The 24,678-nt window shown below is 44.1% G+C and overlaps 1 protein-coding gene and 1 pseudogene across 1 annotated transcript; one reads left to right on the top strand and one right to left on the bottom strand.

The window, feature by feature from the left end:
* The first annotated feature begins 12,602 nt into the window (after positions 1 to 12,602).
* On the top strand, positions 12,603 to 22,752 carry LOC147966899 (phragmoplastin DRP1A-like). Its single transcript, XM_087527406.1, has 13 exons — positions 12,603 to 12,728; positions 16,144 to 16,207; positions 16,292 to 16,396; positions 16,509 to 16,610; positions 16,732 to 16,782; positions 16,854 to 16,915; positions 17,106 to 17,196; positions 17,362 to 17,426; positions 17,544 to 17,738; positions 19,075 to 19,144; positions 21,050 to 21,300; positions 21,956 to 22,284; positions 22,524 to 22,752. Exons 1-13 carry the CDS (start codon positions 12,603 to 12,605, stop codon positions 22,750 to 22,752), a joined length of 1,740 nt encoding a protein of 579 aa, XP_087383532.1.
* LOC147966900 (uncharacterized) lies at positions 14,788 to 15,481 on the bottom strand (annotated as a pseudogene).
* Positions 22,753 to 24,678: the final 1,926 nt, after the last annotated feature.

A 24,678-nucleotide genomic window follows, 5' to 3' on the forward strand; every position in this document is an offset into this window, starting at 1 on the left:
AGAAAGACGGGAATTTGAGAGCACCCGCTGACGGATCGCAGTGGAGAAAAATCGAGAGAAAGTACTGGGCTCAGTTTGCAGGTGACCCAAGGAACGTATGGTTTGGTTTAAGCGCGGATGGCATTAATCTTTTCGGGGAGCAGAGCAGCAATCACAGCACCTGGCCCGTGACTCTATGTATGTATAACCTTCCTCCTTGGATGTGCATGAAGCGGGAGTTCATTATGATGCCAATTCTCATCCAAGGCCCTAAGCAACCCGGCAACGACATTGATGTGTACCTAAGACCATTAGTTGAAGAACTTTTACGGCTATGGAATGGAAACGGTGTACGTGCGTGGGATGAGAACAAACATGTGGAATTTAACCTGCATGCATTGCTGTTTGTAACCATCAACGATTGGCCCGCTCTCAGTAACCTTTCAGGACAGACAAATAAGGGATATCACGCATGCACGCACTGTTTAGCTGACACCGAAAGTATATACCTGGACAAATGCAGGAAGAATGTGTATCTGGGCCATCGTCGATTTCTCCCGACCAACCATCAATGTCGAAAGAAAGGCAAGCATTTCAAAGGCGAGGCAGATCACCGGAAGAAGCCCGCCATGCGTACCGGTGATGACGTACTTGATATGGTCTCTGATTTACACGTAATATTTGGAAAGGGTCCCGGCGGACTAGCTGTTCCAAATGACGATGAGGGACGCGCACCCATGTGGAAGAAGAAATCTATATTTTGGGGCCTACCCTACTGGAAAGAGCTAGAGGTACGCTCTTCAATCGACGTGATGCACGTGACGAAGAACCTTTGCGTGAACCTGTTAGACTTCTTGGGTGTGTATGAGAAGACAAAAGATACACCTGAGGCACGGAAGGACCTGCAACATTTGCACGAAAAAGACGGCATGCCTCCAAAGCAGTATGAAGGTCCTGCCAGCTACGCTCTTACCAAAGAAAAGAAGGAAATCTTTTTTGAATGCCTGCTCAGTATGAAGGTCCCGACTGGCTTCTCGTCGAATATAAAGGGAATAATAAATATTCCAGATAAAAAGTTCCAGAACCTAAAGTCTCATGACTGCCACGTGATTATGACGCAACTGCTTCCGGTTGCATTGAGGGGGCTTCTACCGGAAAACGTTCGATTAGCCATTGTGAAGCTATGTGCATTCCTCAATGCAATCTCTCAGAAGGTGATCGATCCAGATATCATACAAAGGCTAAAGAGTGATGTGGCGCAATGTCTTGTCAGTTTTGAGCTGGTGTTCCCACCATCCTTCTTCAATATCATGACACACGTCCTAGTTCATCTAGTCGACGAGATTGTCATTCTGGGCCCCGTATTTCTACACAATATGTTCCCCTTTGAGAGGTTCATGGGAGTCCTAAAGAAATATGTCTGTAACCGTGCTAGGCCAGAAGGAAGCATCTCCATGGGCCATCAAACAGAGGATGTCATTGGGTTTTGTCTTGACTTCATTCCTGGCCTTAATAAGATATGTCTCCCTAAATCGCGGTATGATGGGAGACTGACTGGAAAAGGCACGCTAGGAGCGGACTCAATAATATGCAGGGACGGGCATTCTTGGTCTCAAGCACACTACACAGTTCTACAGAACTCTACCTTGGTGACCCCGTATATTGATGAACACAAGAACAGTCTGTGCTCCAAACACCCGGAGCAGTGTGACGACTGGATTACATGTGAACACATCATGACTTTCAGCAGTTGGTTGGAAACACATCTCAGAGGTGACAACACTGTTTGTGATGAGTTGTACTCGTTGTTTAGGGGACCATCTTCGACTGTATTGACTTATAAAGGATACGAGATAAATGGGAATATATTTTACACGATTGCCCAAGATCAAAAGAGCACCAACCAAAACAGCGGTGTCCGCTTTGATGCAGCAACCGAGAGGGGAAATGACACATATTATGGCTACATAATGGACATATGGGAACTTGACTACAGACATGATTTTATGGTCCCTTTGTTTAAGTGCAAATGGGTCAATCTGTCAGGAGGCGGGGTACAGGTAGACCCACAGTACGGAATGACAACAGTGGATTTGAACAACCTTGGGTACACTGGCGAACCGTTCGTCCTAGCCAATGATATGGCACAGGTTATCTATGTGAAGGACATGTCTACTAAACCGAGAAAAAAAAGATAAGGAAGCGAATACATCATACGATGAGCCAAAGCGCCACATAATTCTTTCAGGAAAAAGGGACATTGTGGGAGTGGAGGGCAAGACAGACATGTCCGAAGATTATGAAAAGTTTCATGAAATTCCCCCGTTCAAAGTCAAGGCTGACCCAAGCATCCTGATAAACGATGAAGATTATCCATGGTTACGGCGCAATAAGCAAAGCACACAATCGAAGAAAAAGTGAAGACTTTCTGTCCATAACTATTATGATGATACCATGTCAACTTTCAACATTTTCCTAGTTCATTTGAAATGCATGTTGTAACAGACGAGTTTCCGTATTTACCCCTGATATCTCGAAAAAGATTGTCCGTTTTGTTGAAATGCTTTGAATGTGTTGTTGAAATGCTTTGAATGTTGCATTTTATAAACCTCTAGTATTATTGAAACTAAAATTATATAGAATTTATGCAACTAAAATTATATAGAATTTTCATAAAGAACTTTTTTGTTACAAACTTTAATAGCAAAAAGAATTATCATAAAATAAATTAAATAAGTAATTAGAAACAAAACAATATAAACTTTAATAAAATATATAAGTAGAAACAAAATAAAATAAAATAAAATAAACTTTAATAACATAAATAAAATTTATGAAACTAAAATTATCAAAGTATTTTCTGTTCAAAACATTATAAGCAACCTCTAGTATTATTGAAACTAAAGTTACATATAAAATTGATGCAACTAAAAATATCAAAGTATTTTCTGTTCAAAATCATTAAAAGCAAAAAGAATTTTCATAAAGAACTTTTTTTGTTAGAACTTTAATAGCAAAATAAAATAAAATAAGTTTTTTGTTGTAAGTAGAAACAAAACAAAATAAATAAAGAAAAAAGAAAACAAAAAACAGGGAAAAATAAAAATATGACACCTATTGGGCCTCCACGGCCTGAATATGACTAGAAACCCATCCATGGGCCAGGATTCAGGCCCGCAGAAGGCCCAATAGGCCCATCGGGCATACCAGTGACAATTAGGCCCGAAAGCCTGCAATGGACAGGAGCTCGAGAGGGGTGCGACAGTGGGGCTTATAAACCACTGCGCGCCCCTCTCAGCTAGCGAGGTGGGACTAAACATTTGGGCACGGGCAGAACGAGGCCTTTGGTCCCAGTTGGTGCCACCAACCGGGACTAAAGGGAGACATTGGAACCGGTTCGTGGCACCAACCGGTATGAATGCCCCCCTTTGGTACCGGTTGGTGCCACGAACCGGGACCAAAGGCAGCCGCTTCCCGCCTTTTGTGCTGCCGAAAACTGACCTTTGGTCCCGGCTGGTGGCACCAACTGGGACTAAAGGGAGCATTCGCCACAAACCGGGACCAATGCCTCGTCTATATAAGCAGGACTTGTAAATTTTTCATTCAGTTCCCACTAGTAGAAAAGGGGGGCTTTGGTCCAGGCCGGGTAACCCCATTAGTCCCGGTTCAGTCCAGAACCGGGACCAATGGGTGCATTAGTCCTGGTTCGTGCGGCTAAGGCATTAGTCTCGGTTAACCTGGGCCCTTTAGTCCCGGTTCATGCCACGAACCGGGACTAAAGGGTGCAATGCCCATTAGTCCCGGTTGGTGGCACCAACTGGGACTAAAGGTCTAACCTTTAGTACCAGTTGGTGCCACCAACCGGGACTAATGGCCTTTGAGGCATTAGTACCGGTTCATGGCACGAACCGGTACTAAAGATCCAATTTTCAAACTCTCCCCCCCCATGGACCGCCTTTTCAGTTTTAGAAAAAACAAAAGAAAATGATGGAAATGTCAAAAAAATAAGTTTCCCATGTGATATGTGGTCTAGTTGTTGGGAAAATTTACAAATATGAATTTCGACTTTATTTACAAAATCTCTCTGGAATTTGTAAAATGGGCATAACTTTTGCATACGAACTCGGATTAAAAAGTTTTTTATATGAAAAATCATCTACTTGAAAAGTTACATCCGATGGAGACCGCCTACGACCTGTTTGCAAATTTGTAGAATCCTCAAATTCCAAAAGGAAAAAAAGTTATGCTCAAATTTCAGTTTTTTTTAAATTTTCATTAAATCTGGTCAAACTATGGTCAAACTACTTATTCAAGAAGTATTAGTGTTACTAAATAATTATTCAAGAATATTAGTGTTATTAAATAATTATTTCATTTTTTTGAATTTTGGTCAAATCTGGTCAAACTATGGTCAAACTGTGGTCAAACAATGGTCAAACTACTTATTCAAGAAATATTAGTGTTACTAAATAATTATTGTTTTTTAGAACAATAGTTTCAAACTCAAACAGTGAAATGTGTGACTTCATGCTCAAGCTAAAATCCTGAGGGTTAATAGGATTAACATCTTACTATTGTCAGGAAAACAACGAGTGTAGACTTGGAAACGAGGGAGAATAGAACCTGGAAATTAAGCATGCTCAGGCTGGGGGAGTGGGAGGATGGGTGACCGTCCGGGAAGTTAGATGATTTGGAATGATGAGGGGTGATTAGAGATTAAATTGAGCAGTGATGAGAGGGGTGATTAGAGATTAGAGGTTAAAATAAATCAGAAATTTGAAAATAAAAAAGTTTCAAAAAAATTTCAAATTTTTTTTCAGAAAATTACCTTTAGTACCGGTTGGTGTTACCAACCGGGACTAAAGGTGGACCTCCAGGCAGCGGCCACGTGGAGGGCCTTTAGTCCCGGTTCTGGTTTGAACCGGGACTAAAGAGTCAGGGCATTAGTACCGACCCTTTAGTCCCGGTTCAAGAACCGGGACTAAAGGCCCTTATGAACCGGGACTGCAGGCCCTTTTTCTACTAGTGTCCTCATTCCCCCGCCGCGAAGCTGCGAGGCTGCCCCCTATCTCGTCGTCGCCCCTGCCTCCGACGCGCCACCTCGACGCCGTCCCGCCCCAGACCGACGCCGTCGCCGCCCCGCGCCACCCCTGCCCCGACGCCACCGGACCTGCCTCCTCGTCGCCGTCGCCGTGCACCCTATGAGCGCTGCTCGCCGATCCCCTCCTCCTCCTCCCTGTAATGGCCGCCGCCGCCGCGCCGCCGCCCCCCTATATATAGATGTTTTAATTTAGTTGTATTAATTTGGATGTGTAGTTTAGATGTGTAGTTAATTTAGTTGTTGTAATTTAGTTGTATTAATTTAGATGTGTAGTTTAGATTTTTTTGGTGATATTATTGTTGAATATGCAAATGTTTGTATGTTCATATGCAAAGAATATGTCAATTTTCATATAATTTTTATGATTTTTTCTATTGTAATTTTGTTCATAGAATTTTTATGATTTTTTCTGTTGTATTTTTTTTTATAAATTTTTTATGATTTTTTTGTTCATAGAATTTTCTTTGTCAATTTATGTATATGTTCATATTGTGTATGTATAGGAAAATTGTGTATGATCAAAGTCATTTATGTATATGTTCATATTTAGAAGAAAAATGAGAGAAAATGGAAAATAGGAAGAGGAAGAAGGAGAAGAAGAAGAAGAAGAAGAAGAAGAAGAAGAAGAAGAAGAGGAGAGGAAGAAGAGGAGAAATAAATAAGAAGGTGAAAAAGAAGAAAAAAAGAGGAGAATTTCTATTTCTTCTTCTTCTCCTCTATTCCTTCTTCTTCTCCTCTTTTTTTCTTTTTTTTCTTCGATCTCCTCCTCTATTCCTTTCTTTTTCTCCTCTTTTTTCTCTTCTTCTTCCTCTTCTTATTTTTTTATCGGGTATGTCATTGTCGATATACCCCCCACTCCCAGATAACTTTTAGTAAGTACTACTTAGAAAGTGCTTAATTAATTAGTAGTTGAACTAGTTGATTTAATAAAACTACTTTATTTTACTATATATAGAAGTAGTTTATTTTTAGTAAGTACTACTTTATTCTATTTATAGTAAGTGCTTAGTAGTTGAACTATTTGATTTAATAAAACTAGTTTATTTTACTATAGAAGTAGTTTATTTTTAGCAAGAAAATTAATAGAATTAGTTTATTTTTTTAGTTAAAGCAATTATTCCCTCATCGACGTCGACGATGCCTATCTCGCATCCTCGTCGTCGACTTGGCGGAGGAGGCCGGCTTGATCAGAGGGGCCATGTCCGGGACTGGGCTCCGCCGGGATGGTTTTGTGATGTGCTACCTTCCGGGGGGCGTAGGTTGGTGAGGAGCCAGCCCGTCGTTGACCCGATCCTTGTTTGGTGGCGGCCGCGTGGGCCAGTGATGGTGCCGAGGCTTCCAGACACCGCGGAGGTGGTACGTCACCGTGTCAGCGAGGAGGACGAGCACGTCCGTCGCTACATGGTTGCGTTGGAGGGCAGGTTCGACAATACCTGGCAGGTTCTTCAGGGATCTGACTGGAGCGATCATGTGATGGTTCCTTCTCTTTGGGTGTCCACCGCCCGTGCCGATACCCGTCCGGCGCTACGGTTCTAGCTGTACTAGCGATGTTATATGTATGATAGTATTCGAGGTGTATTAGTGATAATATTCGACGATGTGCGGACGCAAGAGATGATGTAGTTTTGCTTATAATTGAATGCATCCTAATTTTAATACTACTTTATTTTGCGATTTGATTTTGCTTATTGAATGCTCAAATTGGAAAACTACTCCTACTTTGAATGCTAAAATTGGAGAGCACTATGCAAGGCGTATGCATATGATTAGTTGATAGCTTATAGGGTTTTTGTTTTCGCAGAAATCTAGGAGCCCCCCTCCATCATCTCCGCCGTCGTCCCCGTCACCGACCCCCTCCGACCTCGAGGTGAGACCAGCCAAATCCTTTTCTAGAAAGATAATTAAACGATATTTTGGGTTAACTTTAAGTCCCTCGAGTCTCCACCATATATGAGAGGATGAAGAAGCCCGACTGTTGTCGTGGGGGTCGTTTCTCCTTCTTCGCCGGGTGCTAGACCTTTGTTATGCACTAGGGGAAGAAGGAGTAACGACCATCACCGACGGTCATAAATGTCAGAGAGGAATCAGTGAGGGAGAGTTCCACCATATATATATGAGAGGACGAAGAATCCCGACTGTTGTCGTGGGGGTCGCTTCTCCTTCATTCCCGTGTGCTAGACATTTTGGTGTAATGCACTCGGGGACAAAGTGAGGAGCGACCATCACCGAGAGTCAGATATATACACCACGTGAGCTGAGAGTTTTCAAGAAAAGACTCGACAAACCGATAGTCAAGCCGTGATGAATAATAATGATCTAATTTAGTTTTTGTAGTACATATATTTAATTGTACAAGTTTAATCTTTGAATTATGAACGTAGTAAATGTCGTCATCAGACGACGAAAGTCTCCCGGGGGAGTGCAGCTGGTGCCACGACGATCGAGGTCTGTGCGACATGCCTCACCTGGACGATGATCGGCGCTTCAGCATTAAGCTCGAGGAGACCTTCGATGTTGAAATGGTACGCAATGACGACAAGTGTTTTTTTTCGTAATTAATCATGACTACAACTATTTCAATGCGTAATTTTCATCTTTTACAATTCGAGTAGCTTATACCATGCCATGCAAGGCACTATATCTTGGAGAGGATGGGTTTTAAAGACCCATGAAAGTTTTGAAACAAAGAAAATTCAGCTAAGGGCTCATCATGATGTGGATATTGAAGTAGAGCTATACAATTCTGAGAGCGTAACTCATTGGTTGCAAAAAATGGAAAGCACTTTGCAAGATGTATGGTTTTGATGAGGGTATGCTTGTCACCATGGATCTTGGTGATCCTGAAATCGAGCAAGACAATATGGACATTTGGGTCCTTGTTGATACGCCTCCAATTCTACCGCTATGTGAGTTTAGTTTCTCAAACATAGTTATTAGCTAATTTATATTGTTTATTTCAAAATAGTTGACAACTTATTTCCATTGACAGCTTATTTTCATTCTTCAAAGAATGTGCGGGAGATGGTAGACAAAACCCACTACACCGATGGCTCCGAATTAACTTACAAGGAGAAAAATCATTTGGTCGGATTTTGTACTGACATTGAGAATTACAATATCTACAATCAAACTCCTCAACATTATGGTCAATACGTGCCACTAGTGCAAGTGTTGAACTACGGTAACTACCATGGAGATACCCTGGTAAGATTTTTTACTATTATGACATCCGTGCATCTTTTGCATACTTTTAAAACTAGTACATCATTGCTAACTATAAAGTTATTACTATGTTTTTCAACAGATAATCCCAGAGAATTGTGTGCCTCATTTGATGTATCAGAAAGGTAGCCTTAATGTTTTGAACATACAGCCAGGTCATCCTACGAATCTCAACTGTCCATACCAGATTTCTAAAAGGAATGGAGACATGCAAATCAAAGGATGGAAAAAATGTATGGACAGTCGTAAGGAGGTTCTTGGAAGCAAAAGGAAGCGAAGTGCAAGAATTGGAGACAGGATGATCTCCATTCTCCATAATGGAGAGTCAGGGTCTATATTGTTTTATGCTATTTTACCTTAAATAGGGTATTTAGGTCCTACCTAATACTGATGATCATGTGCTAAGAACAATTAAGTAGGGTTGGTTCGATGACTATGAGGATGATGATCGTATGACTTGTTATTAATAACAAGTAGAAGTTGTATGATGATGATTAGTAGACTTGTTATTATATATGATGATGCATGATGCGAGCCTGAAGAGTTATTATATATCAGCGGGTGAAATGAACATGGATTGGATTGAAGTGAAGGCAACATGCATGTGGTGCATGTCGAAAGTAGTACAATCCAAACTTGATCAAGTTAGGATTAGTATTACTTTCGACATGCACCACATGTTGCCTCACTTCAGTCTAAGTCATGTTTAGGCATAGCAATAGCAGTAGAACGAAGATAAGAGAAGACACATCTCTCTATTAGCTACCTATACCAACCTAAATTAACCCCCAAAACCCCTAAACCACCTCCTTTCAAAACAAACAGCCCCTGAAATGCTGACGCGTGGAAGCTTATTGGTCCCGGTTGGTGCTACCAACCGGGACCAAAGGCCCTCATGCCTGGGCTCGCCGGAGCGGCCACGTGGAGGCCCATCTGTCCCGGTTAGTATAAGAACCGGGACTAAAGGTCTAGGGCATTAGTAACGACCCTTTAGTCCTGGTTCCCCAACCGGGACAGATGGGCCTTATGAACCGGGACAAATGGCCCTTTTTCTACTAGTGCTTGCGGTTGCCGCACTCCAACCTACTATATAGGAACACGTCTGCTAACTACGTACTGGCAACAGGAGCAGCTGGAGGGGGCATGGTCTTGCGTCAAACAAAGGATCGATGCCTCATTTTCAGTGCCTGCAGGGAAATCGCACATGCAATAATGGTCTGGAAGCCAAGTTGGCACGGCGTGTAGGGAGGGGCTCGAACTGGCCCTGCACCGTACTAATTGGCCCATTCTCATCAAGATGGATAGTGTGGAATCTGTGAACATGCTGAACCCTCCGATAAGGAATTGTTCGAGGTACCGCGTGCTCGTTGAGGAGATCAAGAGGATGAAGGGTGCCGAAACTAGGGAGATCTCTATTACTTCTATTAGTCGTTCGCAAATAAAGTTAGCCATGCTCTTGCTACTTACGGTAGGAGTACCCCCCATATTGCAGTATGGTTGGGTTCGGGTATGCGTGACATTGTAAACTTGGTTCTGGCTGATTTTCCTCCTTGAGTAATAGAAATCTCCCTTTACCCCGCAAACAAAGAAACATGTTTGCTAGATTGACCGCCCCACCATAATGCGGCCGACATAATAACTCACAAAGTAGTCTTTAGATTCAAAGCCAATCAAAGTTTTAAAAGCCGGCTATAGCCAGCTATGGCGGTTTGAGCAGGTGCCGCTACGTGCCATATAGCCCGCTAAACTTGTGAAATAGTAGACTATAGCTGATTTGAAGGGCCGCCGCTATTTGATATAGCCCGCTATTTAAAACATTGAAGCCAATGCTGGAGGGTGTGACCAAACTGTGGTGTTGGAATTCTGCTGCGGCCAAGTCCCACTCTACACCCTTGTTCACTATATGATTCTTCTTTCCTCTTCTCCTCATCCCTTTTTGTTAAACACGCATGATCCCATTCCCATACCTGCATGCCAGAAATTAGGAAAGAGATAAAAAGTGAGTTATCAATACAACAGACATCTTTTGTATCTGGTGAGAAAATCTTGCAAAACCTTAAGTCTTAAGCCTGTGTGGGGAAAAAGAGATCTTTAGGTAAGCACGTACCGTCATGTATAGCTCCTTCAGTAAGGGTGTAGCTTCAAGAATAAACATTGTCCAAGTGAGATCATACCCTTTAGGAAGATTAGCTAGATTAACAAATCTTAGTTGGCAGAAGACAGATGCCATGCATTGCATCAGACATTCTGGCTACACCCAAATTTGCAACGAATAAGCATATGGTGAGATGGGCAGAGAAGAAGTGAAGCCACAGCTCGCAAAGCAACAATCTTGACGTGCCTTTTCATAATTAAATCCCAACTTCAGATTTCGTATAGAGGTACCGCTAAGAAACTCACTTAACTCAACCATCCTGTTGTAACTAAGGGCGAGATTTGTGAGGCTTAGAGCCTCTAGCAACGGGACATGATTAATTAAAAGTCATGCGTCAGCAACCCTATCCCGGTTTCGAATTCTCCTTCCTCTGATCGAGCCCTTGAAGTTCAGAATGGGCTCCACTCCCCTCCATTTCATCCTGGATGTTGATCATCATCATCAACTCAGCATCTTGGCCGTCCAATACGAGGAATCAATGAACACTTTTTGAATGAATTCATCAAGCTCTTTGTCTTGATACTCATCATCTGATGAACCCGACGAATCCATCTTTTTGTCTACAACAGAATCCAAAAAACTACTCAGACATTTTGTCGAACACATAGAAGGCAAGGTGTATGACGGGAAGAGAAGGACATACCACTGCGACGTATGGGCCGTGACCATGTCCAGGGCGGCGAGAATGGTGGGGAGGATTTTTGTGGCAGTGCTAGCGGCATTGTGGGGTTTGGACGGCGATGAAGCTAAGGTGGCGGCGAAGCTAGGGGAGGGTGAACGCGGACGAGGGAGATGAGAGAAGAGGAAAAGCGTAGGTCATATTGGTCGGGGGGATTGATGGACGCACCTGCGCGCGTCTGGGCCTCGTCATATCTGCCCTAGATATGAGATGGATACGAGGGGTGCCGATTAGCTCGGATGTCTATGACCAATTTGAGGGGGGCGGCTTGGTCGCGAATTGTTGACCAGTTAGTGACCGGACATATATGGCCAATATAAGGGGCCTAATTGTAGATGCTTTTTCTTGGGCTATGTTTTGAGGGAGAAGCTAAGAGCATGATTAGTTGCTTACTGAAAATTGGCTAACCAACATTTTGGCAAGACAAAAATTTGGCTACCAATTGGTTAGCCACCAACTTACTTTGACCATCTCACAAAATTTGCCAAAAATTGGCAAATCTTGGGAGTTGCAATATTTTGGCACGCCAAAATATTGTCTAGCCAATTTTTGGGGTGATTCCTATATGAGGTCCGTGAACGTCAAGCGGGTGTGGCTTCGCTGAAGCGCGGCCTCCCGACGCCGCAGTTTGGGCCGCCCACGGTTGCTTCGATGTTTTTTCCTTTTTTTTCTTTTTCTATTTCTTTTATTTTCCCTTTTCTTTGTCTATTATACAAAATTCATTGCGTCTTCCAAAAATGTTCATCGTATATTAAGAAAATATTCACAATATACTACAAAATGTTCATTATGAATTATTAAAATGTTCATCGTATATTAGAAATTGTTCAATGAATATACAAATGTTTACTTTGTTTTTGAAATTTATTCAGCCTATACTACACAAATGTTCAATGTGTATTAAAAAATTATTCAACGTATGTTACAAAATATTCCACGTGTATTAAAAATGTTCAACGTATATATTCTTTTTTTTCAAAATAGTTTATCACATATTAAAAAAGTTTATCGTATAATACAAAAAAGTTCGTCATACATTATTAGAATGTTCATCGGATGAAAAAACAAATTCAATGTGTACTTTAAAATGTTCAAAATTAATAAACTAACCAAAAACTGATCCGATATAGTAAACCGGATGCTACAGTTTGGACCACTACAGTGAAACCCATGGGTGTCAAATAGGGGGTTCTCAACTTTCGGCTTCCAACCAATCATGCCGAACCTATGGGCCATAGAGTTTGGGCCCCCACACCTCCTCGGGCCAGTCCACACGGGTAACTCGTTGTCTCAAACTTAAACCCTCGGGAACTTAAAAAAAAAATCCTTAAACCCTCGGGAGTCAGGACCCTAACTTAAACCCTGTACGGCCTGAGCCGATAGTCTCCCGTCCCCCTCGCCCCCTCGATCTCACCCCTCAGCGCCGCCTCCTCCACACGATCAGGTCAGGTATGGCGCCGGCGGCGATGGAGGACCTGAACTCCATCGTCAACAAGATGCAGCTGGCCTGCACCCTCGCCGATAACGGCGTGGGGAGCGCCCTCCCGACCGACTGGGACGAGCTGCCCTTCATCGCCTTCGTGGGAGCCCAGGTGTGTGCTCGTAGAACCACGCGATTTTCTTGTGCAGACGCGGTTTGGCAGTGGGCAGTGGCACCAGGGAGCCGTAGAAATTGATAGAATACGAGCAGAACTAAGAGTGCATCACAGTCGTATTCCTCCACTTGGGGCAGTAAATAAGTAGCATTACAAGTGGGAGAGAAAGAGAGAGAGGAATACACGTTCAAAAAGAGTACCGGTGATTAAAAGTGCATGCGTTGCATCCTTATAATGCACCAGGCGCCCTGTACACGTACTGCATGCATTGCATGCATGGATAAGCAAAGACTAGGTCTAGCTAGCAATTACGGAGGCGGTGCAGAAGCGGCTGCCTGGTCGGGGGATTCCGATGCCCTGGCAGTTGAAGCAGCCGTGGGAGAAGGAGGGGGAGGTGGAGCACAGCCGTAAGGGGCCATGGCGGGGGAGAGTCCGGAGTGGGTTGTGGGCCAAGTCACGCATGGGCGCGGGCTGAGGAACATGGGCGAAGGGAAAGATGTACTCGTCAAAGACTACGTAACGGGAGAGGAGGACCCGATTCCTGAGAGGGTCGAGACAGTGATATCCTTTATGATCGTTCGGATAGCCTAGGAAGACGCAGGGAAGATATCGAGGAGCGAACTTGTTGGGGGGTGGTGGCGGCTGTGTTAGGAGAACACAGGCACTCAAACACTCGTAGGGGGTCGTACGAGGGTGATTTAGCATAGAGTAGGGGTGGGCATAAAAACCGAGGAACTGAAATCTGAACCGAAACCGGAAAAAAATTAACCGAATTTTCGGTTATATAAATGACTGCATCGAAATTCGGTTGGCACAGCAAACCGAATTTAATTCGACCTGTATCGGTTTCTGGGCTCCAAAACCGAACACATCATTTTAATCGATTTAGCCCCGCAGGCCCACTGTGGCGCTATCTCACCCTCAGCCCACCATCTTAGCCTGCCCTAATAGGCCCTTTTATCCTGCCGAGTAGCGAGTCTAAGTCTCCAAACGTGCCGCCGCATGTAGAGCACGAACAACACACGACCTCGCTAGCACCGCTGCCGCTAGACATGGTGTGCAACCGAAGGTACATCGGTTTTGAGCATAAGGGGAAACGTCCAGCGGTATTTTGTATGGTTATCTATGATCAAAAGATAGTACTTATAGCCAGAAATACTCGAAATGGGAGCAGTCCAAAGATCACAATGCATTATTTCAAAAGCACTAGGGGTGGAACTAGTTGAAGGGAAAAAGGGTAAACGAACATGCTTGCTGAGTTGACATGCACGGCAAAGGCTATCACAAACTACGTTTTTATTACATTGAGGGAATCCTTTATTAGAAAAAGTCGCGAGAACCGGATGGCCAAGACAGCGGTGCCACAGATCGGTGAGCCGAGAGACAGTGGCAGCGAAGGCGACGGAGGGAGCTTCTGGTGGGGTAGCGGGGAATATGGGATAGAGCTCCCCGTCACTGTTGCATCGAAGCAGAGCTGCCTTGGTGATGTAATCCTTCACAGTCAAACCAAAAGGATGAAATTCCATCAAACCATTGTTATCAGCAGTAAAGTGACGACAACAGATTTTTGATGATTTGAGGTGTGACTAGGACGTTTTGGAGATAGAGAGGACGATTGGGATTTGGGAATGACACTGAACCAACGTGACTAACAGACATATTATGACCATTACCAACGAGTACCGGAGGATAATTTGATGTCAAGGTTACCTGTGAGAGCATACCTAGATCCAAGGCCAAGTGGGTGGAGGCGCCCGAGTCGGCAATCTAGCCACTGCTTGAGTTTTAGAGTGAGAGGTTGTGCAGGGCCGCCATCAAGCCAGCGTGATCAACGCCGGATGCGTCTAGAGCAGGCGGCGCCGATAGGTACTGCTCTATGGATGCGGTGGAGGCGCTGGCGGTAAACGGGCAGCTGCGGCCCCCCGTGCTTGTGCAGCTGCTGCGGCGGAGGTCCGGGGAAGAACGTCAGTGAATAGAGGCTGTATGCCAGCCCCCAGTACTAAAACGGCGAGTCGGTGGTGAAGACTTGGGGCGGGTGTGATTCGAAGAGCCCGGTCTAGGCAAGCGGACGAGGCAGTGGAGGGAGGGCGGCGGGGTAGGCGTGCACATAGCCTGTCCATGGACTACAGGAGGCCCTCTGGTAGCCACCATTGTTTGGTGAAGCGCCGCGCTTGTTGTGGCCTTGGTTGGGCGAGGGAGTGCCGGGGTTGCAGCTGCCCGACCCAGCGCCGGACTGCGAGTTGTTGTGGCCACCAGAAGGACCACCAGAGATGCGCCGGGAGCAGAAGGCGACCATGAGCGGCGAGAGCGGTGTGGTGGCCTGCAGCAAAATCACCTTCGGGGGTCATCTCGTCCCAGAGAAACATACTTATGGCGACATCAAACGGGAACGGCGTGACAGCCTTCCCAATGATCTTGGCAGTCATCCCATGGCGATCGCAGTTGATACCGTGAGGGAGCTGGACTACCATCTCGTCGTCGTCCACCGGCTTGTCCACGTTGCGCAGCCTGTCGCCAACCGACTTGAGGCGGGCACTGAAACCGGAGACGGAGGAGTCGCCTTGACGGACGGCGTAAAGCTCTTTGTCTTCAGGTGGAATTGTCGCGAGCTCTTTTTGTTGAGGAAGAGCGCCTCGAGCGACAATCACAGCTGGTACGCAGTGGCCCCCTGGTCCTAGACGAAGGCGACAAGATCCGTGCTCATGGTGCCGTAAAACCATTTCTTCATGGCCTTGTCGATGATCTTCCATGACGGGTCGTCGCGGTAATCGTCGAAATCAGGGGAGACATGGTTAGCGACGTCATATTGATCCACGGTCTCCTCCATGAGACCACGCCAAACGGAGTAGTTGGTGCCCTTCATGTCGAGCACAACAGGCAGATGGTTGTGGATGTTGGGCCCTTCAACGTGGGTGGGATGGCCATATGCCAGGTTCGGGAAGAAGCTGGGGACTAGTGTGGAAGATTGGATAGGAGAGGCGCAGTGGCGACCGGCAGAGAGAGGAGGTCGCTGGGAGATTTGGAGTAGTAGGAGGAGAGCTGGCCACCGGCGCCTTGGCCGCGCCCGGCCGGCGTCTCTGTGGACATAGCGGAAGCCAGAGAGTTGGATCGATAATCTGATACTATGATAGAATATGAGCAGAACTAAGAATGAATCAGTCATATTCCTCCACTTGGGGCAGTAAATAATAGAGAGGAATACACGTTCAAAAAGAGTACCTGGGATCCTTCATCTAAGGCATTCTAAGGAGGCGCCTGGTACACGTACTGCATGCATTGCATGGATAAGCAAAGACTAGGTCTAGCTAGCAATTAGGGAGGCGGTGCAACTGATTTCTAACAGAAATATCCCCTCCCAGTACCATCAGTGAGCCGTAGAGATTCCAACCTAACTCCTCTAATTATTTGATAGGGTTCCGGCAAGTCATCAGTGCTTGAGGCTATTGTTGGAAAGGATTTCCTACCCAGGGGTCCAGGTATTTTCTTGAGCTCGTACGGTTTGGTGTTATCTGCATCTATTTTCAATTGACACGTTGTCTTTTTATTTGATTTGTGTACAGGCATTGCAACCCGCCGCCCTTTGATCGTGCATCTATTTAAAACTGAAGAAGGAACAGAATATGCAAAGTTCTTGCATCAACCCGACAAAATGTACGAAGATTTTGGTAATGGCTCTACTTTCCTTTTTATTTTATCGATGTGATGCTGATATCATCATAGTATTGAAATATGATGGCTCAACTTCGTATTGTGCTTATTATTTTGCAATTGTTGCAGCTGAAGTCAGTACGGAGATAGCTGATGATACTGACAGAGAAACCGGCTCTCCCTATGGAATATCATCTGTCCCCATCCGTTTAAGCATATTTTCCCCAAATGGTAAGATATTCAGATCCGGTACTGTTGTAGTACTGCTTTATCAAATATCAAAACATTCACGTTCTCAATTTTTTAATTAAAAATATGTTGCTTGTTGACCTTGTTCACTTTATTTTTGCAGTTGTGAATCTGACTCTAATTGATCTTCCTGGGCTTACAAAAATTGTTGTTGGTATGTGAACTTGTGTCTTTTGAGGTTCAGTTTGTTCATTCATTAATTTCCTATTGGCTTATGCTTATCAGACGACCAGTCAGACAGTATAGTTCAGGAAATTGAAAACATGGTTCGAGCATTCATCGAAAAGGTATTTTGCTGTAGCCTGCTTAGATGATGCACATTAATATTTATTATGACATGCACTGTGTAAAAGCAAGTGTGTGGTGTGTGGATATGCTGCCGCTCAAAATTCATTGGCAGAGGGTGCATACATGTGTAATAATCCACTTTGGTGCTCTCATGGTAACTTGTTCAGCATTTTGGAGTTTTTTTTTCAGCCCAATTGTATCATTCTCGCCATTTCTCCAGCCAACCAGGATCTTTCAAATTCTGAAACAGTCAATATTTCACGGGAAGTTGACCCAAAAGGTATGACTTTGATGTTGCAGTCATTGAGCTTGCTTTAGGGGTGCTCAAGCAAAAATTGCGCATATGAAGCATATTATCATTTCATTCATGACAGCAAGTTGAGTAACAAAATATTTGATTAATGTGATGCCGATGATGAGTACGTACCACCTTTTGTTGATTCAGGTGAAAGAACATTTCGTGTGCTCACTAAAATTGATCTGATGGAGAACCGAGCAAGTGTTGTTGATGTAAGTGAGAATTTTTTGCGTAGTTACGCTATTTTCCTTACTATGGTGTCGTAATCAGATTGTTGGCCATCATATATTTGTACGAACAAGATCCTCTCATTGAGATTAGTTGTGCAGATACTGGAAGAAAGATCTTGCCGGTTCCGCATTCCATGGGTTGGTGTTGTCAACCGATCCCAGAAAGACATTAACAACAACATGGACATGATTTCTGCCAGGCGTAGAGAGCGTGACTATTTTGGTGACACACCAGAATACAAGCATCTCGCTCATAGAATGGGATCAGAACATTTGGTCAGAAGTTTGGGAAAGGTATGCCCCTTTCTTCTTTTAAGATAGAAGTTAACATGATCTGGATCTTGGTGTTGACCATGATCTACTTGGTCCGGCAAATTTTCCTGTGTAAATAGTCTTACCTTTAGAATTCTTAGCAGGCACTGGCAGTTTTAGATTGTATATTCTCATGTTTTTGACTAGTTTAGTCCCACGCCAAGAGCTCAATAAACATCAGGTGTCAGCCTTGTGCCGTCAAGTTTTTTTATCAGAACTGTCAAGAGTTAAACCTAGTCATTGTGCTATTCTATTTAATCTGTATTTGAAGCACTGATCGTGTCTGATATATCGGATCAATAATTTCCTGTTATAATAACCTTTTTATCTTTGGAGTTCCTAGCAGGCACTAGCAATTTTAGATTATGTCCGATTTTTAATTTATTTGGCTTGTTTACTGCCACCTCATGAGTTCAATAAACATCTGGAGTAACCTATTGTGTTTTTTAAGTTCTTTGTCAAAGTTTTGAATTAGTACCATTGTGTCGTTCTGTGAAGTACTGATTCATTTGCATCTTTGCTAAACTGGCCACATGTTCTTTGAACAATCCACCTTCGATGTCTTCCGTTTACATTTTATCTGCTAGAAAAAAAGGTGTTATTCTTGAGGTTTCATTGTTTTGCGTGTTGTGGCACCTGACACTTATGACCTGTTTTATCTGTTGAGCTTCGTTTAATTTTTAAGCATTTGTACTCTATTTCCTAGAGTGTATTAGTACAAGATCATATGTTTAGACTACTTCATATGTTCTGGGTTTTTTTTTGTGGGGGAAATGTTCTGGTTCATCTTTGAGGCCTGCAAGACGTTTATTTGTAGCCATACATCTGTTCGCAATTATGATCTAGACGCTAGGATCTACTTGTACCAGCAAATTTCCCTGTCACGGTCTTACCTTTGGACAGGCACTTGCAGTGTTTGATTTTATCTTCTGTTTTAATTTTAATCAATTTCACTAGTTCAGTGCCACATTCTGTGTTAGCGGGTTAAGCCATTGTGTTGTCGTATTACGTTTTTTTTGCTGGGCGAGTTGTCGTAGTATGTTGAAGTTCTAAATCGGTTGCCATTTTTTGTATGGATATTCATTTGCCTCTTGCTTTTATTTGCTATCATTATGTGATCTTTGGATTTGCTAGATGAACTATTTTTTTCATTGTGTTGCCTATATAGTATGGTTGTTAATTCTTGTAGGATCATCCGTTTATTTGTTGAGCTTAGTTTGATGTCCAAAAGCAAGCATATGCTACAATTGGTGGATTGATTTTTATTCTAGTTTGTTATGCTGATTCAATCTTTCACTTCTTTTTGGTGTATATGCAGCATTTGGAATCTTATATTAAAACAAGAGTAGGTGGTTATATGTTCACTAAAAGTTCCATCAAATCTACAGGTGATTTCCTCCTTTTTTTTTTCTTTTTTTGTTCAGCTAATGGGTACATTACATGCACCATTTCCAAATATGATTGCTGGTTTCGCCATGTGGTTATGTTTTAGTGTGAAAAATTGTTAGCTTAGTAGTGGAGCGAAAGTCGGCTATAATAAAAATTTGAGTCATCCCTTTCAAATTAATTATATTTAAGCCATCCAATTTGAAGTTTACTAACCTCCTACAAATCATTAATCCTGGATTAACTAGCATGCCATGGTAATTTTCCTGCTGGACTCGATTAACTAGTTCATAACTATTTATACAACTAAATCAATTATTTGGGAGTTGTGGTCACACACCTTTGTACCGGTAGCAGGTGTTGTAAGGCCTATCTTCTACACCGGTGCTAGCTGACCTGGTACTCGATTTTGAGTTTATCACAATTCATCTGATTTTTAGAACAGAAGATATCGTGTGTGATGCCTATATTTGTAAATTACGGGAGCACATTTTCTAGGTTCCTCCTCTTGTAGCCACTTCGAGCAAACTCAAGATTTTTGTTCACCTTAGTTATTCAATTCTGAAACATTCACAGAGTAAGCTCGCCTGGTATTAGGACACAAAAGATATCCCATAGTTGGTATTTATCATCATGGGGATATTTGGGGTTTATTATTGTGGTATTGCATGTCCAGTTGGTACAGGTTGCTCTACTTCTGTGGGGTTATTGGTTTATTGCTCTACTTCTGTGGGGTTATTGGTTTATTGTGGCACTGGGTGTCTAGTTGGTGCAGGTTGATCTACTCCCTCCGTCCCGTGATATAAGAGCATTTTTTACACTAGTGTGGTGTCAAAAACGCTCTTATATTATGGGACGGAGGGAGTACTTCTGTAGGACTTTAGGATGGGTATAGCATGCTCCTTTTGATTTCATTGAGCTGTAGATGCGATGGCCTATGTTTTAATGTGATCAATGCATGGGCTCACTTTCAATGACTGTAGCATTACCAAAAAAGGCTTTCACCCCACTTTATATATAAAATGACTGTAGCATTAGCAAAGTTTAGGTGATGCTCGGCCTCATCATGTAACTCCCTGCCAGTTCCATGATATCAACCAATGTTGTTCCATTTTGCTTCTAATTCCGATTGGGATGTTGGTACTTGTATAATTCTACAATACTTTGTATGTTGTCCATGTTAATCTGGGTTATGTGCATCTGGGAAGGTGATGACGGTCCATAATGATCAAGGCTCTATCTGGACATGTGGTGCACAAAAGTGTTAGCTAGGGTCTGACCTAGGGCCATAGCATTTGTAACGTCAAGTGGCGGAGGGTGCATACATTTGTAATAACCGACTTAGGTGCTCTCATGGTAATTTGTTCAGCATTTCACATGGTTTGGGGTATATTCTGTTTAGATTCTTTGGGGATATAGATGGTAAAGCTCCATTGCATGCAGTTGTACTTATACATGTACTGCTCATTTCCTTGTCATGTAATCTTCACAGGCTTCATGGGACCACACCCTTTTTTTTATCCAATGTTGTTGAAATGGTTCAGGTTGGATGGCTACTGTGGTGAATGGCGTAATTGGTAGTTAGATTTTCCGTTTCGAAAAATAATAATTGGTAGTTAGATTTGTATTTGCGTGGTATGCATATTTTTTTATCATAAAAGTTTGGAAGCTTGCTTTATCTGTTTTGAGGATATCTGACTCTTTCAGACATTGTCCCAGTTGATTAAATAGTTATGTATGTTTATGATCGCTGTGCTGCAGCCGGGGGGGGGGGGGGGGGGGGGGGAATCCGAAATACTGGGAATTTCTGATGTTTTGCAGTCACAAAAAACAAGCTGTACTAATTGTCTTTCTATTATCTGAGTTGATTAATTGTGTGTCACTAATTATCTTCTTCTCTTATGCAGTGAGAAAGAAAAACTGGCTGCAAGGCTATACACTCAGAGCCTATGGTACATTTCCCACATACCACATACGTACGGAAGGCGGGCCACATGATATGTACTTTGAATGCACAGTGCACGTGCAGGACCGCAAGTTCATTTCAGCAATGCTTCACCGCCGTCGCAAAGATGCGGAGGAGGACGCTGCGGATGTTGCCTACACAGCATTGATGGGAAATGAGACGCTGGAGACTTTACTTGGGCTGCTTAACAAGGTAAGCATTATCACGATCTTCTTTTGTGATTTAAAGGCAAGTGACACACATGCTTTAATTGCAACAAAGCATCATCATCTTATGTGTGTAAATCTATGTTCGGACTTCTAGAGCTGAAAAGCATATTCTATGCATGTCCAACATATGCAGATCCTTATTCTAATTCAATAGTTGCAAACAAAGAATTTGATGGTATGCATAAGATTTGCTTGTCAAACCTATTTGATTAATAGCAAAATTCATTTTCCATATTAGTGCCTAATCTATGTATTGCAAATAGTGAAGATGCATCCCTTCAAGCATTATGAGCTAATACCGTCACACATCATTGCGCATGAACATCCTAGAGCGCCTTACTCTGATAGACATATCTGTACTACATATCCAAACTACAACCTTCAGTTTTCATCCTAGATTTGTTTTAAGTGTTGGATGCATGTATTATTCTGTAAACAAGGTGTTTTCCTTTGCTGCCACTATTAAACATGCAGGACTAATCCACAACATTATTAGTCTTGGTTGAAGTTGTTTGGGGTGTACACATAATATCCTCATCGAAAGGTTTTGTCGCCTTTGTCATAATAAATTGTACATGCATGTTCCTAGAATCACCCATCGCTACATAACATCAAGTCACTCTTACTCTTCTGTACAGGATACAATATGCAAGGTTGGCCTTCTGCTACAATACGCACGCAAGAAGAAGGTTGCAGACCCAGTATATGTGTCGTCCTCCTCCAAGGTGGCTGTAGAGAGCCAGAGGACACTTTGGCTTTCCACGGTTGTCTTGGAAGACAAGACTTATATCGGGGAGGTTGCAAATACAAAGCGCCTATCAATTCAGAAAGTTGCTTCCGCAGTCGCGTCCTCGATGCTGGAGGTTGGAGATGACTTGATGATCCAGTTGCTTCTTGCCAAGAGGCTCAAGACCGAGGTGCCCAGAAGAAAGAGAGACCGAGGTGCCCAGGAAGAAGAAGATAGATTGTACTCCCCCAGGTCTTTTTTACTCCGCATATTAGATTTGTGTCAAGTCAAACTTTGCAAAGTTTGACCAATATATATTAAGAAAATATGAACCTCTAAAATACCAAATATATATTCCATGACACTACATTTCGTAATGAATCTAAAAATATTGATTTGACATTGTTAATGTTGATACTTTCTTCTATTAGTTTGATCAAAGTAGAGGTACTTTAACTTCGAACAAAATTTATATGCAGAGTAAAAAAGACCCGAGAGAGTAGTTTGTTGTCGGTAAAGATGTCGGGAAAGGCCCCCCTAGGGGAAGAAGTAAAGGAGGAGGAGCTTGTGGGCGACTACGGTGCGGCAGACGCGCCTGGACTTGGCGAGGGGACGGCATTGGAGGTAGCGGAGAATGTTGAGGAGCACGGCGCAAGGGAAGCCGATGGCATTGCCGTTGCCATCGCTCGCGTCCATCTGGCGGGCTAGCAGGGTGCTCGGAGAAGGCGCACATCTTGCGATCAAACGAAGGCGAGTAGTATAGGATAGGTGGCAATCGATCGAGTTGTGTAAATAGTAACACTGGCTGCTGGTTGAATTTGTTGTGCATATTGATCTGGCACGTGAGTTGGTTCCGAGTCCATGTCCAACACGTGTTTTGGTTTTGTGTCAGTTGAAGCTTTTTTTTTCCTCGTAGATAATTACACCCTTGTACTCGCTGGCATGTATCAATATGATCCTCGAACTCGCGGAGTGCTGCACTACTGTCCTCAAACAGAAGAATACGCTTCAATACGGTCCTGACTACATCTCCCGCTACTCTCTGTAATACCGTACAAATGTTGCCATACAGGTGTGGGTCCCGCATGTCAGCTTGTGTGAGGGAAATTTCGTAGAGAAAATTGCAAAAATGGGCTTTGAACTTGAGACCTGTTCACTAAGCTTGTGGGAGTAACTAACTTTATAAGGAGCATAAAACGGAAAGTGCATTTTCTTCGCATAGGGGATTTGGCACACGGAATTTGGTTCCAGTAATACTATGCTCATGCGTGCTCCAAGATTGCTATTCATGGCGTCTTGGCTGGCATTAATAAATTAGTCCTACACAATACAGTGCAGTATTACCCCCTTCATGTACACGCTAGGGACAAAACGCGTTGTTGCCGAAAGAATCCCTCTTAACAGGAATTTTTTTTTGAACGAAGGCTCGAGAGAGAGCCCGGCTTTGAATTAACAGAGCCATCAACCGGCCAGGAGTTACATCGGACAGCACCTTACAAGAGGAAAAAAGAAAAAGACGGCAGATACGTGGTGCTACTAGACAGCTTACAAACGTCAACAACACCAAGCACTACAACATAATGGACAACAAAGCTTCGCTTGATGTCGATGATGTCCCCGGCCGCAGAATGAGCACCATAGGCGGAGCGGAAGCACTAACAAGATGAGACCCATCATAGGCAGGGAGCATGCCCTCATCTGCACCAGGAGTGGTGAGCTGCAACAAACTACCCGAAACCATCTCCGAAGAGGACCCCTACCCCTCGTCCTGGCTCGAAGGACGCCGTACCGTCGGAAGATGGGGAAGCTCACCCTAGAGCCAGATAAGATGGCAGCCATGAACAACCTTGAGAGATACTCAGCCCCGCCCCCAGCTGAGACGAGCTCGCCTTGGAAGATCCTCGCCCACACGCATAGAGCCACACACGAAGGGATGAAGCTATCAAGATCGAAGGTGCTGAGGAAGGAAGCGCAGAACGATAAAATCGGACCACGCGACCGTCGATCCCCCAATCCCCAAATCAGAACGCCCTCGCATCTCTCGAACCACCTTAGCGGCACCTCCAGGAAGGTGACGGCGTAGAGCGCCGCTGCCGCCCCATCCAAAAGGATGAGGTTTTCACCCGGGGCGAGAGGGGGAGAGGGGAATAGAACCTCGACGGAGCCTCCAGGGAGAGGCACGGCAACAGTTGATGTCGTCACCGTCGTGGCTGGGCCACACCGGCCAAGGATTTCTCCTGGACTGCCGCCACTCCCGTACCCCAAACGCACTAGATCCAGCGACCAGGGACCGCCAAGGACCAGCAGCGCCGGGGTGGAAGGAGCTATGAGAGAGGGAGGGAAAGACCTGCAGATCTGGCGCCGTCCGCCGGGGAGAAGACCGCATGCGAAGATCAGCCACCAAACGACCGCCGCCACCACGCCGTCGGAGAGCCAGTCGTCGCCTCTCCTTCTGAGGCCGCCGCCTCGGCGTCCGTGCCTCTCTGCACGGAGGCGGAGCAGCAGATCCTCGCCGCCACCGTCCTCGTCAGCCGCACTGCCTTGCCCGGAGACCTACTCTGGTGGCAGCGAGGGAGGAGCTAGCAGGGGGGCGGTGGCGCACGTTAGGGTTTCGTCGCCGCCCGAGTCGCCCCG

Source organism: Triticum urartu, chromosome 6A (assembly GCF_056163025.1).
Source record: "Triticum urartu cultivar PI428250 chromosome 6A, HENAU_Tu73, whole genome shotgun sequence".
Classification (NCBI taxonomy): Eukaryota; Viridiplantae; Streptophyta; class Magnoliopsida; order Poales; family Poaceae; genus Triticum; species Triticum urartu.

What these genes read in the sequence shown, in the direction of transcription:
- LOC147966899 (XM_087527406.1), top strand. Translation starts at nt 12,603, where the DNA reads ATGGAGGACCTGAACTCCATCGTCAACAAGATGCAGCTGGCCTGCACC. An exon ending in GCTTACAAAAATTGTTGTTG is followed by an intron (nt 16,783 to 16,853) that starts GTATGTGAACTT and finishes TATGCTTATCAG; the next exon opens with ACGACCAGTCAGACAGTATA. An exon ending in ACCGAGCAAGTGTTGTTGAT is followed by an intron (nt 17,427 to 17,543) that starts GTAAGTGAGAAT and finishes TTAGTTGTGCAG; the next exon opens with ATACTGGAAGAAAGATCTTG.